This window comes from Dicentrarchus labrax, unplaced genomic scaffold, assembly GCF_905237075.1.
Source record: "Dicentrarchus labrax unplaced genomic scaffold, dlabrax2021, whole genome shotgun sequence".
In the NCBI taxonomy this organism is placed as follows: Eukaryota; Metazoa; Chordata; class Actinopteri; family Moronidae; genus Dicentrarchus; species Dicentrarchus labrax.
In genome coordinates, this window is record NW_026136716.1 from 15,663,636 (window position 1) to 15,682,025 (window position 18,390).

At 38.7% G+C, this 18,390-nt stretch overlaps 1 protein-coding gene across 2 annotated transcripts in view; it reads left to right on the top strand.

Annotated features, from left to right (window-relative positions):
* Window positions 1-18,390, top strand: part of LOC127378430 (diacylglycerol kinase zeta) — a 125,127-nt gene that overhangs the window by 34,816 nt on the left and 71,921 nt on the right. For both annotated transcript variants that reach the window (XM_051427247.1, XM_051427248.1), the window contains 5 exons: window positions 9,004-9,094; window positions 9,203-10,241; window positions 14,597-14,699; window positions 15,113-15,208; window positions 18,058-18,135. In XM_051427247.1, coding sequence (XP_051283207.1) covers window positions 9,004-9,094; window positions 9,203-10,241; window positions 14,597-14,699; window positions 15,113-15,208; window positions 18,058-18,135 — 1,407 coding nt within the window. The remainder of the gene's footprint in view (window positions 1-9,003; window positions 9,095-9,202; window positions 10,242-14,596; window positions 14,700-15,112; window positions 15,209-18,057; window positions 18,136-18,390) is intronic.

An 18,390-nucleotide genomic window follows, 5' to 3' on the forward strand; every position in this document is an offset into this window, starting at 1 on the left:
GCATGCTCTAGAGTATAGAGTGTTTACTGTAAACTGAACTAAATTGTGCCTGCAGCAGGAAACACATCAGCTGTTTGATGTCTTGCTGGTAACAAAGGACAGAGCTGCTATGTAAAAGTCAATGGTTTCACTGCTAACAGTGAATGCATATTGAAGTTTCAGTCCTGTGGGGTTGATGTTTCATATGCAAAAACTTCCCATAGTCTGACAGGGTGAGTCATCCTGACCAAATATACACTTAGCTAAAACATATTCAGTCTAATACAACAATCCTGCAATAAATCCTGGCTCCTGTCTGTTGTATTTTTTGTAAGAAGGAATAGTCTTTCTGCACAGTACCTTAGTCATCCAATGTTATAAGGAGTTTGGTCTAGACCTGCTCTATTTGAAAAGTGTCCTGAGATAACTTCTGTTATAAATTGGCGCTATACAAATAAAATTGAATTGAAATTGAATTGAATCCAAGAAGAGCAATCTGCCCATTCACACCAGAAAGGTGCACAGTGAAATTCTCATATCCTTGTGATGTAGTGACTGCTTGTCATTTGTTTAACGCTTCTAATATGAGAGCTTCCTTTCTTTAGACTATCTTTGTAGTCTAGTCTATCTCTGTTCCCTCAAGGTCAGCACTGTCAAGGTGGTTTGCTGCTGGACAAAGGCACAAATTTGTGTGTCAAAGTTGACAAAGGTTGTACTGACTTGACATAAACTCTGCGCAAAATTACTTCAATTTCATGTCGGACAAATTCCCCAGACATCTAATAACCAGTAACACCAGTAAAATGTCAGTATCAATGGATGGAAGTGGGAGTGACACAACATTGCTCTGTAGTTAAATTTGTGGCCTTGGTCTGTTGTGAAGCTGTTGAGTTCAGATTTCTTTTCATGGTGTAGTCAGATAGAGTGCTTTCTCAGTTTACCTTTAGCTCACATTTCTGCTAATGACAGCATAAATGGATACTTTCAGACACAGCAAAATTTGGTTCATCAGATTTCGGGGGTCTGAACAGATTTGACAGATTTGTATTTTTATATATTATAGGGAAAGACATCCCATCAGCCATGGGGAAATGAAGAGAAATCAGAGTATGACTGTGGCTGAATTCAGTACACTTATGGACCTTCTTGCCCCAATAGTAACACAAACTAGAAAATTCCTAAAGAAATTTTAAGTGTGCCTGACTCTGGCCTATATATTAATACCATGTCATACTCTCTAGCACGCTAGCTAGCTAGCGCAAGCATTTTAATACCCTGTCATTCTCTTTAGCTAGCTAGCTAGCACTAGCATATTATTACCTTGTCATTCTCTTTAGCTAGCTAGCTTGCTAGCGCTAGCTTATTAATACCTTAAATACTCCTCTCTAGCTAGCTATGTGTGTGTGCATGTATGTGTATGTGAGAGGCAGGCTTTGATTGTCATGGCCATATGTGATGCGATCTGGGAAAACCCATCACATGGTGAAATTTTACCAACTTAAGATTCTGATACCACCTTAAAGCTGCTTTCAAGCTCTTTTCAAATCTGTTTTCCTTCATAGCATGTCTGTAACAAATGTTATTATTATCTGAAGTCAGCTTATTAACATGGTTTTATGAAACGGAATTTTGAGAAAAACAGGTTTAAAGATAGACATTCTAAATAGAACATTTTAACAATCAAATATCACATGTTAAATTTTCATAACTCTATTATGGCACAGACTTATTTTAGTCACTGTATATGTTGGAAAAGATACAAAATTGTTACTTTGGCACCAAGCAAACACACAACACTCATGAATTAGATGAAAATCAAGAATGTATTTATTCATTCAACATTCAATGAATCGAATTTGTTTTACGTAACTTTTTCTCTTCTTTTTTTTAAGTTACTGCACATTATATATGTATTAGACAATGTCAGTATTATTCTGTTATTATGCAGTATATTATCAAATCATGCAGTATAAATATGCAGAAAATATAAAGAATATGCAGTATAAATACAGAAAATATCAGAAATATGCAGTATATATATATGCTGAAAATATAAAAATATGCAGTATATCATGACTTATTGTAAATTCAAATGGAAAAGTTGAGTAACAATATTCAATGTAATTATTGTTCTGCTATTATTCAGAATATCATCAAATCATGCAGTATAAATATCCAGAAAAATATAAAAAATATGCAGTATAACTATGCAGAAAATTTCTGAAATATGCAGTGTATATATATATATATATATATATATACAGAAAATATAAAAATATGCAGTATATCATGACTTATTGTAAATTCAAATGGAAAAGTTGAGTAACAACACTAACTATAGATACAACCCTTGTATTCAAGACTATTATACAATGACTGTCCCCAGAATCACTGAATTAATCCTCATTCATGTTTACAACCTGTGGGGGCAAACCAAGTCCTGCTTGTCTTTTGTCACAAATTCCCTTATCTCATTGTAAAGATACTGTTGCTTTTTAGCATCAAGCCCCTTTGGGAGGAGTTGATCAGGCAAAGCACTTGGGTCAAGTGCATCAAAGTCGACACCATTTCTCCCTAAGTCTTGGGAAACTTCCTCACTATTAAGGAATTTTGTCATTCTTACTATTGTGGAGCCCTGACAGAATAAGAAATGATGAAAGCTTTTAATGGTGGGTAATTTTCTGAAGTATGTACCCAAGAATGTGCTCCAGTCATACATAGATACAAGAACAGTGCCATCCTCTCTACCACAAAGACATGGTACATTGACTCCAGATGGACTTTAGTTTTGAACTACTTGGGCAATGTCATCCAAGCAGTCAACCTTATTCCTCCTAAAATTTCTTTTAAAGAGCCCAAAGCACCAGTCACAGGAAAACTTTGTGTGCCCAGCAAGAAGGAAACTAATTTTGATTGACACATGACGACCTGTCAAGACACGCCACAACAGATACCACATCACAAAAGAGTTCTTGTTTTGTCCCGCACAGTTATCTGCATGAAGGTGCATGTGCATTTCACCCAGTCCATAATTCTCAAGATATGAGTGTAAAAGGCTAATAACACAGTTGCTACCTTTACCAGTCTGTATGGATTCATCCAACAAGAAAGTAACCTGCTTTGGCAAGGCCTCACATGCTACACCAAAAACTCCACACTTACGTGGAGTTTTGAATTACATCGGCCATGGTTGGAGGGGATCATTGGGGTAGTGAATCTGTTGTGCAAAGTCCATGCTATAATGTATCATTCCCTCATAACTAGAAGGACTGTGTGGACCTAACTCTAACCCAGCAGGCAAGTTTGCTTTTGAATCCTGACAAAGTTGCTGATAGTGTGTACATTCTACTCTAGCTTTCTCCAGATGCTCAGTGGCCAGACGATGCAGCTCTTCCTTCTCTGAATCAGCCTTATTGGCAGCCTCACTAATGCGTTTTTGATATTTTTGACATGTCCAACACAGGTCAGTTGCTGGCCGCATTGTGACAACAAATGGCACCACTTCCCGCCAGATACGACGAAACGTAACTACAGAAACCACACGCGGATTCGCTGCAGCAACTGCCACACAGTAATCGGAGTACACCTTCACCTTCGTACAGTTAGTTGGAAGAAGTTTCAAATCACTCCTCCAAAAGCCTGGTACCCTCCCTGGAAGATGCATGCCATGAGTTTCAGCATAGTTTATAATGAAATGTGCAACATACATATTGTCCTCTTTCTTCAGTGCATTAGGAGGCTGACACTTTTTGTTGCCATGCATTCGAGGAGTAACACCATGCTCTTTATAATGCTTAATAAGAGCATCTAGCTTGACCTGGCCAATGGCATGGAGATATTTAAACGTATCCCTGCATATTTTCTCCCCATGGTGAAAGAAATCAGTTCTTTGGGACTTCCGAACTGTCTGTTCTTTTTTATGGGTGCAGGATGTTAGCTGAGAAAGATGCATTCCACACGAGAGTTTAGCTAGAATGGCGATATCTAGCTCTTTCCTTGTCATTTCCAGGAAACAGTAGCGAATCATCTGCAGCTCCTCTTGCATGAAACGTGTTGAACATGGATGACCATTGTTGTATTTGCATGCACATAAAAACTCTTGCACATCATCACCATTATCTTCTTGAAGTGAAACTGGTGGTAGTATCTCTGCTACATCTTCAATAATGGATATGGGATGGTCATCATCTGAAATGAGGAAGAATGAATAACTGTAAGACATATGTATTATATAAAAAGGCTGAACTACATTATTACTAATAATCAACATTGACAATCCATCACACAAGTATTTCACCATTGCAATATGTCTATGCCCATAAGACATAGGCTACTACTATAGTAGTACTACTATTATTACTCAAAATCATCATCATCATCATGATTAGATCATCATCACCATCATCATCATGATTAGATTATGTTGTTTGACAAGGTGCGACCAAAACGTTAACAATATGTTAAGGTGTAGCCTACTACTACAACTTGGCGTGTGTCTGTTTGCAGTGCTGTGACAGAGAGGAGGGGGTGTGTTTGTGCCCAACGTTGCTGCTCAGTCTGTGTGAGCTTCAGCTAGGCAGATACCCTAATAGGGTCACTGATCATGAACTTCACCGAGTCTATTAACCTGACGCTGATGCTACAGTCTGCTTCTCGAACATTAACATTAACGTTAAGTCTCCGTTTTAAACTCACATGTAAGCTGAACTTACATGCATAAACAGCCATAGTTTGTGGCTTTAATTTGAAGTTTTAAGCCTTCGTGTCGCCGTTCAAAAGAAATGTATAACGGGAAAATGGTAATGGATAAAGTTACTCTGAACGAACAAGATATTCCAGGGAACTTTCTAGCCTGTCAGGAATAGCACTAGGCTAACCTAAATCACGGTTAGCATTACACAAGGAGATAAGTTACCTGAGGGGGATGGCATTTTAAAATTAAGTAAATTGTTGTTGTTTTATCGTTTTATTACTGGTGCGGTCCCTGGATGTTTTAATTGTAACGTTATCCTTGTAGGTTTTCATAACAAGACTAGTCTTACACATTGGTCCTTTAAAATAGCAAGTGCACCTTGTATCTTACATTAAGAATAGCATAGCTAGCTTACCTTCATCGGACTCCTCTTCTTCGGTAAATTCATTATAATCCGATCCTTCATCATCTCTTGGATCTCTGGATGTGAAAAAATCCATGATCACGTCGTTCAGGGCATTGGCATCGCCAGGATTTACCAAATTGAGACATGCAGCATCATTTAAGTGAGCAGCTACCTCAGACTCCCTTCTCTTGAGCTCCGCCATCTCTGTAGACGCTCACATCCTCACGTAACGTTAACGCTAGGTTTATCAAAACATATCACATTGTTACAACGTATATCTGGCGGGAAAATGTGCATTGATATGATATGACTTCATTCATGTGGTTTAGGGCTTTGATTGGTGAACCGTCTTTGTAGTGTTTATAGCCTAGGCAAAGCACGTTGTGGGAGATTTTTATGCACCTCCGCCGTTCGCGGTTTCTAATGTAGGATCATCTTTCAGACAGCTTGGCCAATATAAATTAGTTTTTAATGTATAAAACTAGCGAATTTCACTTAGATATTTTCAGGAATTATAGACAAGATGTTATATAATAATAATTTAATGAAAACCCAATTTTGCCAAATAAATGACAATCGACCTATTTTTACTATTTCCTCGAAACGTGCCAGCGCGACATCCGACGGGTTTTCCAAGATCGCATCACATATATGTCTATGGTCATGGCAACCAGGGGAGGCAACAGCAGCTGCGCGCTTTTTCTCTGTCTCTCACTCCTAACCCTAACCCAGAGAGACAGAAAATCTCAAAATGAACCCCCTCCAACCATTAGCCAGGATTGATTGTGGGAGAAATGGTGCAACAAGCTCCTTTCAAAATTTCTCCTCTACAATTAACATGGGATTAGATGGGGCTGTGAGAGGGTGTTGCTGGCGCATCAGTGCGTTTCCCACCAAAACTATTTGTCTGACAGCTTCAGCAGTGTTATCACTGCGACCCCAACGGATTTACCTACGTTTCTATTTATAAATTATTTCTGTACAGTGACATTTGTGGCCTTGAGAGCAGTTTACAAATTTATTTTTCTCTCTCTCTACACTCTAGTGATAATGTCACGCACTCTAGTTGCCAGCATTCTACCAATACACACCCATTCATCTTTTTGGCCTGGTTTTTGGCGATTTATCGGCATACTGTTTGGTTAAACGCTTAGAAAAGTCATAGCACTAATGTCCCGGCCGAGCCGCATGTTTTGATTCCCTTTTGTGTATGTGCGACCAAAACTGTGGGAGGAGTAGTCGACCGAAAAACGACATTGGAGAGTAATGTCTGTTCACAGTCAAGCTTGTGAGCTGCATGCTTTGGTTGCTAGGCGACCAGGTCTAGAAATCGGCAGTTATTATCAGTTGGGCATTCTACTAGTAGACACCGATTCATTTTTTGGCCTGGTTTTTGGCGATTTATCGGCAAACTGTTTGGGGAAATGCTTAGAAAAGTCATAGCACTATTGTCCCCACCGAGCCACACGTCTTGGTACCCTTTTTGTGTATGTGCGACCGAAACTGCCGGAGGAGTAGTAGACCGAAAAATGTATGGAAGAATAATAAGTATGAGCAATAATAGTTGTGTGCTCTCCAAGCACACTAACTAAGGCCCAAGAGCTAAATCAGGAACTAAATGTTCGTTAAGTGCATTTGCACTGCTTATCAAAAACCAAAAAGATTAGACAGATTGATATGTTTAATCTTTACTGATGAGACACAACACAGATAAAAAAAAAATTGTAAATTACTGTTGTGAAACTATGTTGTCTTTGTTGGGAAAAAAGGACACCATACTTGCCAACCTTGAGAACTCAGAAATAGGAAATATTTTGAAACCAAAGCAGGGGGTCTGGGAGTCCTCCCCCCCAAAAAATGTAGTTTGTTTCTTTCATTCTAGTGCATTGTGAATGACAAAAACAAAATAATACGTACACTGCAACAGCAACATTTTTATGTTAAATACTTTTAATTCTCAGTAAAAAATACAGAACGATTCTGTGAACTTGTGTGATTGTGAATATTTCGCCCCTGTGTATCCTACTGCTCTCTTCCACTTCACGTGCATGCCAGGAAATGTGTAAAAAAACCAAAACAAAATCTGTGTAGGGGGTAGTATAGGAGTGTCCCGATAAAAAAGGGGAGGGTTGGTGAGTTGCAGAGGCGAAAAGCAAGATTAAAAGCACCAAAAGGGCAAGAAGTCCAATGTAATGATGATCTTCTGATTATTATTTTCATCTGTCACTTTGAGCTCTTTTTAATTTATCTTGATTCCCCATCTCTTTATTTTACTCATTCTTCATCCTGTTGGGAGATTACTCTTCGTGCTCCAAACTGAGTTTTAGCTGGTTTTGATATTTATCGATAATGGCCTGCATGCGCTAGGTACATGTAACATGTAAATATCAACACTAGTGCTTTCTGGTGCCCCTTTTTTAGTTTGGATAGCCAAACCTACAAGGAAATGGCATCATAATTGACCCTAAGTTCCCCCCCCTTTTTGCTCTGTACTCCAATAAAAGTTGAACAAGCCTCGGTCAGAACCTTGGTCAACTTTGTCCTTTCCTGTACTAAGATATGCTATGTGCTAGCCTTGTCCATTTTGAAAAGACAACCACATTTTGAAGATAATTTAAAGAATGTAGTCACATCTTAATTTAGCTGGCTAATGTTAGAAAAATGCAGACGACAACAACGAGAGGGGACAATGACCAGTGATTATAGTAATAATAGTAACTGTAGTACTAATAATAGTAATAATATCAGTAATATTAGCAATGGGAGTCAAGCAGGACCATGGCAGAAGGCTCCACCAGGATCCATGAGAACCTGCGAGACGAGAAAGCACAAGAACTCCAGGGAAGTTGGAGTGTTAGTAACAGTGAAGTTAGTAACATGCATTAATGGGACATGAATGTGTGCAGAAAGAGAGGGAGAGGATGAGAGGAGCTCAGTGCATCATGGGAAATCCGCTGATAGTCTGGGCCTATAGCAGCATAACTAAGGGATGGTTCAGGATTCACCTGAGCCAGCCCTAACTATAAGCTTTATCAAAGAGGAATGTCTTAAGCCTACTCTTGAATGCGGAGAGGGTGTCTGCCTACCGAACTAAAACTGGAAGCTGGTTCCACAGGAGAGGAGCTTGGTAACTGAAGGCTCTGGCTCCTGTTCTACTTTTAGAGACTATAGGAATCACCAGTAGCCCTGCATTCAGAGAAAGCAGTGTTGTAGTGGGGTAATAAGGTAACTAATCTACATCAGTTGTCACCTAGCTAGTTATAGCTGACACATTCAGTAGCCAAGAAGCGACATTAGCATTCATTTGGGGTGGTGTTTGTGTCCACAGTAAATGTGCCATAAAACCAAAAATGAGCTAAATGAGGCTAAAGCTACAGAGTTGATGATAATTCTTCATAGGTCTGTCAGTACAAAGGACTTGTCTCTATTTTGTTCCCCTGTTGTTTGAATATGCAGGTGGTTTATCACTTGACTGAATCACAGAAAAGGAACCAGAACATGAATAAAGATGCTGAAGAGGCTGTGTTCTAATGTTCAGGTATCTTGGTTTTTAATGAGTTGCCACTGTGTAAACTTGGGTGTTACTTTTAAGATAGCGCTTCAATTTCTGTGTTTATACTCGACAGAATACACAATAATGCACCACTCATCAGCCATGACTACATGAGTGTCACTAAGAACAAGTGAATGAATCTAGCATACAGGGAACGTTAAAGGAAAGGGGTTACTGATCACTCGAGTGACTTTGAACAAAGCAGCACTGCATCAGGGATCCATTGATTGATTTAAATAGCTGGTTATATAATTAAACAAAGACAAACTGACTAAGTGTTAGTCTTAGTTTGTTTTTGTGGAAACAGTTCTCTCAGCTGATCATAGGGAACAAAATAGATTTATTAACAGAAAAGCCTTTCTGCCCCTTCAGCATTCTAAAGGACGATTGGAGAGAAGGAGAGAAGCTGGACTAGTGGGTGACCAGCAGAGGCTGGACTATCATCTTATGCTGGCTTTTGGTGGTGGGAACTCAGTTATCATGGATACCATCTGTCCTTAAACCTTTAATTTGTTGTCAAAGAATGCCACATATAATTTTTTGTATCTTTCATATTGTATTGCACTCCAAGATATGATGGATTTCTTCTTCCAACGTCATTTCCGCCGTCTCCAAAAAAGAAAGAAGCATCCCACTGCAGTGCGTCCTGGTCCTGCTGTTCAGACCAGTAAAGCTAGGAGACGCTCTAGTGCTGGTTTGCCCTCTGTAGCATTAGTACAGTCCAGGCGCTCCTCCGTTGGTTTACCTCCAGTTTGTACTGACCAGCGCAGACGCCCGAGTGTTGGCTTACTGGTGGCCAGTGGACAGAAGCGACAGTCCATTATAGAGCTAGGATTAACAAACACAAGTGAAGTAGTTGGAGAATCAGGAAGAGGAGCTGAGAAAGCAGATGTAGCCATCAAGAGAGGAAGAAGAGGATTTCAGTATAAACCTCACCATGCTCGTGGCGCCTCACCCTGCGTACATCGTGGGCTGGCGGTGCGATATCGACGTCCTTCAAAAGTTAAATCAATTGAACCTCATTTACTTGGATCCTCTATGTTACTTGCGAGTTTAGTCCAGATGGGCAGAGGAGTTAAAGAGAATGAAGGGGAAGAGGAGGAACAAGATGACTCCCTCTGTTCCTGTTCTGAGTCAGATGGAGAGGAAGCGAGTGACGAAGAAGTAGAGAACAGAACTAGAGGAATAAAAGATGTAAGCTTCAGGCCCACAGCTCAGATGCACTCAACCCAGGCAGTCATTATAAAAAACATTTCACCCCGCCCCTTGCTCCGCCCCCCACGCTGTCTGAGACGAAACTCCTCCCACCTCCTTCCAGCAGACTCTGTGTTTCGGAGCAGTGAAACAGGTTATGGAGTTTATGGTCGATATAATCGAAGAAGGTCAAGTCAAGTTCACTGGACTTTAAATAAGTCGATCCAGACTTCCACAACCAGCCCCAGTCTGGGTCAGCTGGCCTCAGCAGGTCTGAGCTCCGAGCTTGGGGCTGTGGAAACAGATGTGGCCTCCTCTGGGTCTACACTCCATAAAAGTTGTTCTTCACCGCTGGGGGGACCAGAGGGAACCATATACTATGATCCTTACCTGGATACATGGGAGAACTTCCTATCGTATGTAACACACACTCACACACACTCGCAGGATAACATAGTGTATTTGTATTTGTACTGGTCCTTTTTTTGTAGGCAAGACTTAATTCTATGTTTGAACTAATACTAAAAACGGCTGCCAAATAGATTGTTTCTGCATAATTTGAGTGTGAATGTTCTTGCAACACATACAGAGATTTTCGTGATATCTAGCTAGATGTACTCACAGTCCATCCATGTGAGAAAGCTTTTTTGTTTAACAGTGTCTGTCCTTACCTTAAGTCGGCACAGGATTTTCATCAGCCACTCCTTTTTACCCATTGGTCCGTAAAGCTGCTCAAAAGTTTCATACTTAGGTGACAGGATGACAGTGAAAACTCATTCTCAAACTCAACTTAGTTTTGTGTTCATATCAGTAGTCCCTTGAGGATGATTTTGTATCACAAAGTATCTGTCAACCCAGATTTCTGTTTGTTGGCTATTTTCATATACCACATTATGCCTTTGCCTTGGTGTCGCCTTCAGGCAAAAATGTTGCTGTAGCAAGATATCTCATAATCTAGGAGGCAGATGTGTAGCCGTGAAGCTTCCTTTGTACATTTAAGCTCCAAGGTGATGAATCTTGGATCTTACTAGTGCTGTCAAAACTGGCCAAGAATGCCATTTGATTGTTATTGCTGCACTATCGCTGCACTCAACCTCCTTTATTTGGCATCTATGGGTGTCTATATGGGTCCGTGTATCTTTTGGTCATTAGATTTTCCTTTCAGAAACGGGCATTAAAAAACAGAAAACGAGTAGTTATTTGATTTTCGTTTTAAAATACAAAAATTTAAATTGAAATACAAGGCGTTTTTCTTTTTCATGGTCAGAAAGGGATGAGCGAAATTAAAAAAATGATTCGATTTTCATTTTCTATTTCATATAACAAAAAATAAAATTGCTAGAAAACAGAAATGAAAAAAATCCCTGTTTATTCATATTCTGAGACCGGATGCTGTCATTTACAGGACGGTGCTGTGTAGAAGAAACAGTAGGCTAGGGTTAGGGTTCAAGCCAGCCGTTGTTTTTTACAGTAGCTCAAATATGCTCAAATATGCTCAAATATGCCACTTGGAGGTACAAATATGGATGACTTTTATTGTCTAATTTCTCCACATTGGTACAGTAAAAATGCTTGATATTAAGCATGCTTGTAGTCTTAGATGTGTAGAAGTAAGATATACCATCCATGGCCAGGAATTATTGAGTAATATGTTTTTACAGTAGCTCAAATATATGAAAATACCATTTGGAGGTACAAATATGGACTTTTATTGTTGAATTTCTCCAAATTGGTACAGTAAAAATACTTGATATTAAGTATGTTTGTAGTCTCATATGTGTAAAAGTCAAATATACCATCAGTAGCCAGGAAACACTGAGCAGTATGTTTTTACAGTACCTCAAATATGGTCAAATATGCAATCTCTGGAGGCATAAATATGAGACTTTTATTTTGGCATTTCTCCACACTGGTGCAGTAAAGATACTTGATATAAAGTATTTTTTTATTCACCAGGGGCGCATGAAACACTTTAATGTAACATATTTTAATATAGCTTACGGCTCTAAATACCTTTATTTTGAAAACCGGAAGTAAATACGCTGTTTCTCCACATTTACCATAATGCTGAGAATACTTGTACACTCTAAATTTAAGTGCGGCTGATTTGACCACGGAGATCAAACTCACGGCTGGATTGACCGCAGTCTACTAGCCTACTGTTTCTTCTACACAGCACGGTCCTGTAAATGACAACATCCGGTCTCAGAATATGAAAAAACAGGCCTTTTTTCCGTTTCTGTTTTCTAGTGATTTTATTTTTTGTTATATGAAATAGAAAATTAAAATCGAATAATTTTTTACATTTCGCTCATCCCTTTCTGACCATGAAAAAGAAAAACGCCTAGTATTTCAATTTTAATCTTTGTATTTTAAAACGAAAATCAAATAACCACTTGTTTTCTGTTTTTTAATACCCGTTTCTGAAAGGAAAATCGAATGACCAAAAGATACACAGACCTATATGGGACAGGCATTTAATTCCTTCTGCACAAATTTCTTGCTCAGCAAAGATGGCAAATACTATTAAATTATTTAATAGATTATATAATATTAATTATTTGATAAAATAAAGAATATGAATATTACTTACTATGAAAAATTCAGTTATGATCCATTTATTTGATCATTTGATACTTTGATACAGTTGACTTGTGTAGAGTCTAACTGATGTCATGATGTGTAGCATGTCCAAATTGACAAAAGTTTAAACAATTATTATTTAGGTGATCTAAGCAGCTTTCAACTGAAGTTTCATGGTAACTATGCAGTCTATCAAAAGACATGACCTTCTATAACCCTGACGTGCTACAGTCAGCATATCATTTCCAGTCACCAGTGGTGCTGTGTTGCTGGTAGTATATTTTTACTGCTCTAGATCGAATTATTCATTACAGTGGCTAATTACCCAAGCTATACATTTAAACTTTGGCATTAGTTTTGCTCAAGTACACATAGTTTTCTCCTTTTAGCAACTTTGTCGCTAATCTCTAGTGAGTTCAGTACTTTAGCCTAGCAGTTAGCGATGGCTTCTCTACTTCCCTCTCTCTGCTCTCAGTTGCTCAGTGTGTCAAACTTTTAGCTTTTCATGCTATACATGGAAGCTAAATCGTTAGATGCTGTAGTTATCCAGCCCACATTTGCCAATGTAGCTCCTGTTATACAGTGGATATAAAAAGTCTACACACCCCTGTTAAAATGCCAGGTTTTTGTGATGTAAAAAAAAAGAGACAAAGATAAATCATGTCCAAACTTTTTCCACCTTTAATGTGACCTATAATGTGAACAATTAAATTGAAAAACAAACATCATTTTTCATCACAAAAACCTGGCATTTTAACAGGGGTGTGTAGACTTCTTATATCCACTGTAATCCCGCTATTTAATTATTTCCAAACAGCCTTTTTAGATTGCTAAAACAGTAAACTCTCTCTGCGGCTGAGTTGGGCTGTGAACTCTCTGCCATCTTTACCACATAGTTGTAGTTGAATTATTTGCTTGTTTCAGCTAGACTAACATTTCAATTTCAGTCAGAGAAAGTGGTGTCGCGTCATACAGTGCAATCAGCACTGATGCTTTTTTGCCCCTACAATGGAATGTTAATTTTCACAGTCAAATGTTGTTGTTTTTTGCAATTGGATTATATAATTGACTTTATAATGCTCATTGACAGTCCTAGATCTTAATGACCTTTAGCTAATGGGTGTTGTAACAGATGACCAGGAGTGCTGCAGGATTTGTACTTTTCCATTCCTCATATTAATTCATGTCAAAAAGTGATAAACATCAACATAATTCATATTAAAAATCCTTTAAAATATAGAGTTTTGCTGCTAGCATTTGTGTATTGTCAGGGCAATGTCACAATAATGTTCACAATAAAAAGATGTTAAACAAATGCTCAGCCCTCTCAGCCCAGTGAAAGCTACTGGAGTAGTTGCTATTTGTTGATTAGGGTTACTAACTTTCCCACACCAAAAGCTATACTTTATTTTCTGTCTACTGTATAGAATATGACTTTATTGCAGCACTGTAGCTTCTGTTTAATGATCTCATACAGTGGTATTTGTTTTACTTGTGACTAACTGCCACAAGTAACTAAAATCCTTTCCAAACACAATATTGACATACAACTTAACTTCATTTTTCATCCTTTTATTCTAAAGGCCCAAAACTTATTATATTTTGGTGGTCTGGATTTAGGAGGAACGCAACCACTTTAACATGTGTGGATGTACTGATAGATATCCATATTCATAACTATTCCATCTGAGGTCCCATCCTCAAAAAAATCTGATACAAACATATACAGATCATGCTGACATAAGTTTTCCAACTTAATATGTGATATTCCACAAGGCATGAGAAGAGAAACCTGCAGTTTATTTATACAATGTACTTTCTTTTTAATACACATCCCTTAGCAGGAAAGTGAGATATAAGTGCGACACAGCCCAAAATATAAATTTTAATGTTTAATTTTTCATTCATTTCATTTGAATTGTTGTCAACTGTTGACTTTAGAAAACGTCCTTTAAAAGACATGAATGAGCTTAACAAAAGGAGACGGCCATTCACTTTTTGTTATATTTTGTTATGCTGATATGTTAGTGGAAGTAATGTTATGTTTTCAAATAGTTGCAGTTTAATTTCAGTCAGAAACACTCAAATCTATATTATTAACTGTATTAAAATTTTCTTGCGTCTTTGAATTTTATTGTGAAGGAGAAAATAGGAGCATTCACTATTTTTTGTTTTTTTGTGTTTCCAGGAAAGCAATTGCCAAGTCTGGCCTGCACCATCTGCCATGTCAGCCCAGTACATCATCTCTGACCGACCCAGAAGCAAACATCCGCAGTACTGTGGACTGGACTGTGAGTTTGGGTATCACTATGACACAACAGGGGTCTGAAACAACACACACACATGTTACTGTTACTAATACCACACAAGAAAACACACTTCCTGTGTGTTATTGCTATCATACCACAAGATTTGTTCCTCACATTTCTGTTGAGCTGTTGAGAGTACTGTGTCTCATAAAAGGGTTAGTGAGAAAGTTGATTTTAAAACAAAGATAAAAAATAATAATAGGAGTAAAGTTGGCTCTGACTGGCACAGCCTTGTACCAAGAATTTACTGTCAGTGGTTTTCACAATGATTTTACATCTTATTTATTATTTAATTTTCCTGTGACACGGAAAAACAAACACAAAACAGGGTGATTTTCTTCTGTTTCTGTCCTTCTCTGAGCCTCTTCTATGTCTCTGTGTGTCTGTCTCTGTAGGAGTCAGCTCTATATGGAGATCATATCTGGTTTGAGACCAACGTGTCTGGTGACTACTGTTATGTGGGAGAACAACACTGTATTGCCAGAGCACTGGTTAGTATTTCACTCATAATCATCTCCTTCTTTGTGTTCTTAACACTATTTTCGAGCCAATATATTGATTAGCCAATATTGGCCCATCTTAGTCATATCGGTGTTGTATCAGTATCAATATGCCGTCATATGAATATATGGTATATAATGCAAAATGAAATTAAAATTATAAATTGTGCTTTTGTACAGTAATCAGTAATAGCCAGTGATGGCTAGTGGTGATTTTGGGTGGGTGAGCTAACAAATGCATTACACTCAACAATACCTTACACAGCAGTAACTGCAGCAACAGAAGCATCACATCAAGTCACAGCAACAACAAGTGCTCCACGGCAAAACTGGGGAGACATACCCAAAAGAATGGCCTGATGCAGAGATGAAATCTCTCTGTATCTGTTTTCTCTCTCTCTCTCTGTCTCTCTCTCTCTCTCTCCTCTGTCATCAGCACATGCCAATTGCGCTACAACAACATTATAAAAAGTAACCAGCAACAATTTGCAACACCATGTTCCAAAAATAAAACTACAACAAATCTACTAAACCAAAGCAAAAATGGCCGGTACTGTAGAAGAGAGAGTTGTTTCAGAGCTTGGGCATACCTTATTTAAAAAGTAGCTCACATTGATGGCCTTTCTGTGATGCAAACAGGTTAATCACCATGTCATTAAAGTCCGGTGATTTTTGGATGAAGTCCCGCTCAATAGACAGCATAGCCAGTGTGTTTAGCCTGTCCTGTCCCATTGTACTCCGAAGAAAGGATTTGATCCTCTTCAGTGTACTGAAATACCTCTCTGACTCTGCAGATGTCAAGGGGGTTGTGATGGCGATTTGTGTTACTTTCAGTGTCACTGCGGACGTTAGGCCCGCAAAATCCACAATGCTGTACATCACCATCAGCTCATCTTTCAGTTTCTCCCTGCAGATCATTGGGTAATGTTCACATGCAATGTCCAGCTGCTTCTGGGGGAAAGTGTTCTTAAACAGCGGAAAGAGTTCAGGGTCAATCAGTTCGAAAGACACCAAGTGCCTGGCTTTCTCAAAGCGAGCCTTTGACTGCTCAATCATTATGTCACAGCACTGTGCGGCTATTGACACATTATCAGACCGCTGCATTCTGCGTGGCGTTGCAGCGGCTGCAGCTGTGTCCGCATCTGGATGTGGCTGATTGTCAACTGTGGTCAGCTTGTCCTTCAGGTCGGATATGGAGGACGAAATTCTCCAGGGCCTGTCTTGTTTTGACAGAGAATCTGTGGTATTAGATGTGTACTTTGCAACCTGTGTGTTTGACAGGTGATCGGCTAATTGACTGTCTAAGTAAGAGAACTGGATGACGAGGTCCAGAAAAACGCCCCGCTGGAGTGAAGTGGGAGATTCGTCAAAATTGAATACAGTCCACAATCCGTGATAGTGAATGCCTGTTTTTCTTTACCAGCTTGTTGTGTCTCTGTACAGCGATGCGGTGACTCTCATTAATCTGACAGGCGATGTTCACTTTACCCAGCAATGACAGCTTTATGCTATTTCCAATGTGACTCGTGCTGCATTCATGTTTCCTAATTTTGACGGATAAATGTTTCAAATTCACAATTTTTTGTTGGGTCCAAGCCGTGTCTCCTCCAAAAAGCAAACATGGGAAACAGAAAAGTGAATTCCTAGCTACACTTGCCATTAGCCAGTCCTTTCACTGAAACCACATAACACAAAAGTTACAATTTTGTCGTTTGTCCTTTTGTGTTATTTGTACATCGTTTGGATGATGTGTTCCCAATCTCTTTACTACGCTACTGTGCTTGGGCTGTAACAAATAAAGCCCATTCACAGGAATATCGTGGGTTTTTTTTCTGTCACTGTTTGGTGCTGTTCCTGCTCAAGGTTCCACCAAAATTTAAAACAATATGTTCTAAGGTTTTTAATAATAGTTTTTCATCTTTACTGTAAAGATAGCAAGGGATAGCCCTGTTAGCCCATATATACCAGCCGTCCCTGGTAATAGCCATAGATGTATGTAGTACACACTCTGCTCTAGCACCGTCATAAGTGATAAAGTGGTTAATTGGAGTGAAAAATAACAATTACTTTTTTTGTCATTGTTGGGCCAAATACAGGTGTATAGGTGACATTTGGCACAAGACATAGAGGAATATGTATATGTGATAAAAACACTTAAACATTGACTTCATGAGGACTTTAAAATGATTTAGCATGCTAATGTCTCCCCAGAGCTAAGATTGGATTGTTTCACTGATGTAGTATTCCCCACAGCTGTCACATGTGATGTGATGATGTCATTCAACCAGTCCTCTTCCCTGGGGTCAGGTGGGACTTGTTGTTTAATTTTGTCCTTATCGCATTTACATAAGCATGGACCTGTCATGGACCAGCCAGCAATTCTTGGGCTGCATCTGTACATTTACTAAAAAATAACACCTTATACACAGTCATGCTGTGGTTGTTCACCTCCAGCATCAAGACAGTCGGTGTCATCAAACACAATCATGTCATGTTATATTTTTATTCATGTCAGCGCATATCAAGGCCAGTCAAATGTATGGCCAGCCTGTCACATTACAAAAAAATTATCTTATGACCTATCGTTTCTGTTTCTAAGAGCATTTTACTTTTTGCAGGACAGGACTGACCCCCAGTGTTCAGAGATGGCATTACTGCCTTATATTTTGTTTATTCATAAATCACTCCTAGTTTATTATAGATTATAAAACAAATTACTAAATTACTGTTGGTCAGAATACAAGTTGTTTTACTTTTGTCCCTTGTTCCAGTGATTTTATGTTCGTGGTTGTTTTTCCACATTTCAAAACTGATCAAGCTCTCCCTCTTTCTTTTTCTAGCAAAAATCTGTCAGTCGAAGGAAGTGTGCTGCCTGTAAAATAGTCGCCCACACCATCTGTATCGAACAACTGGAAAAGGTAATTTCTCATGTATTTGACATACTTTTACCAAGCGGAGTAAAGAAGAGTATCCCAATGAGTTACCCTTTTAAATCTACCTTATGGAGACAAGAAACATAAAGACACAGGTGTAAAAAAAAAATTCAGTCATCACAGACAGATACAGCTGCGGGGGAGAAGATTAAATAAGGATATTTTATGAGGGACAAAATGGGATGGAGGCAAGAATAAAGAAGGATTAAACTTTCAGTCCTCATGAGTTTAAGATCAGGG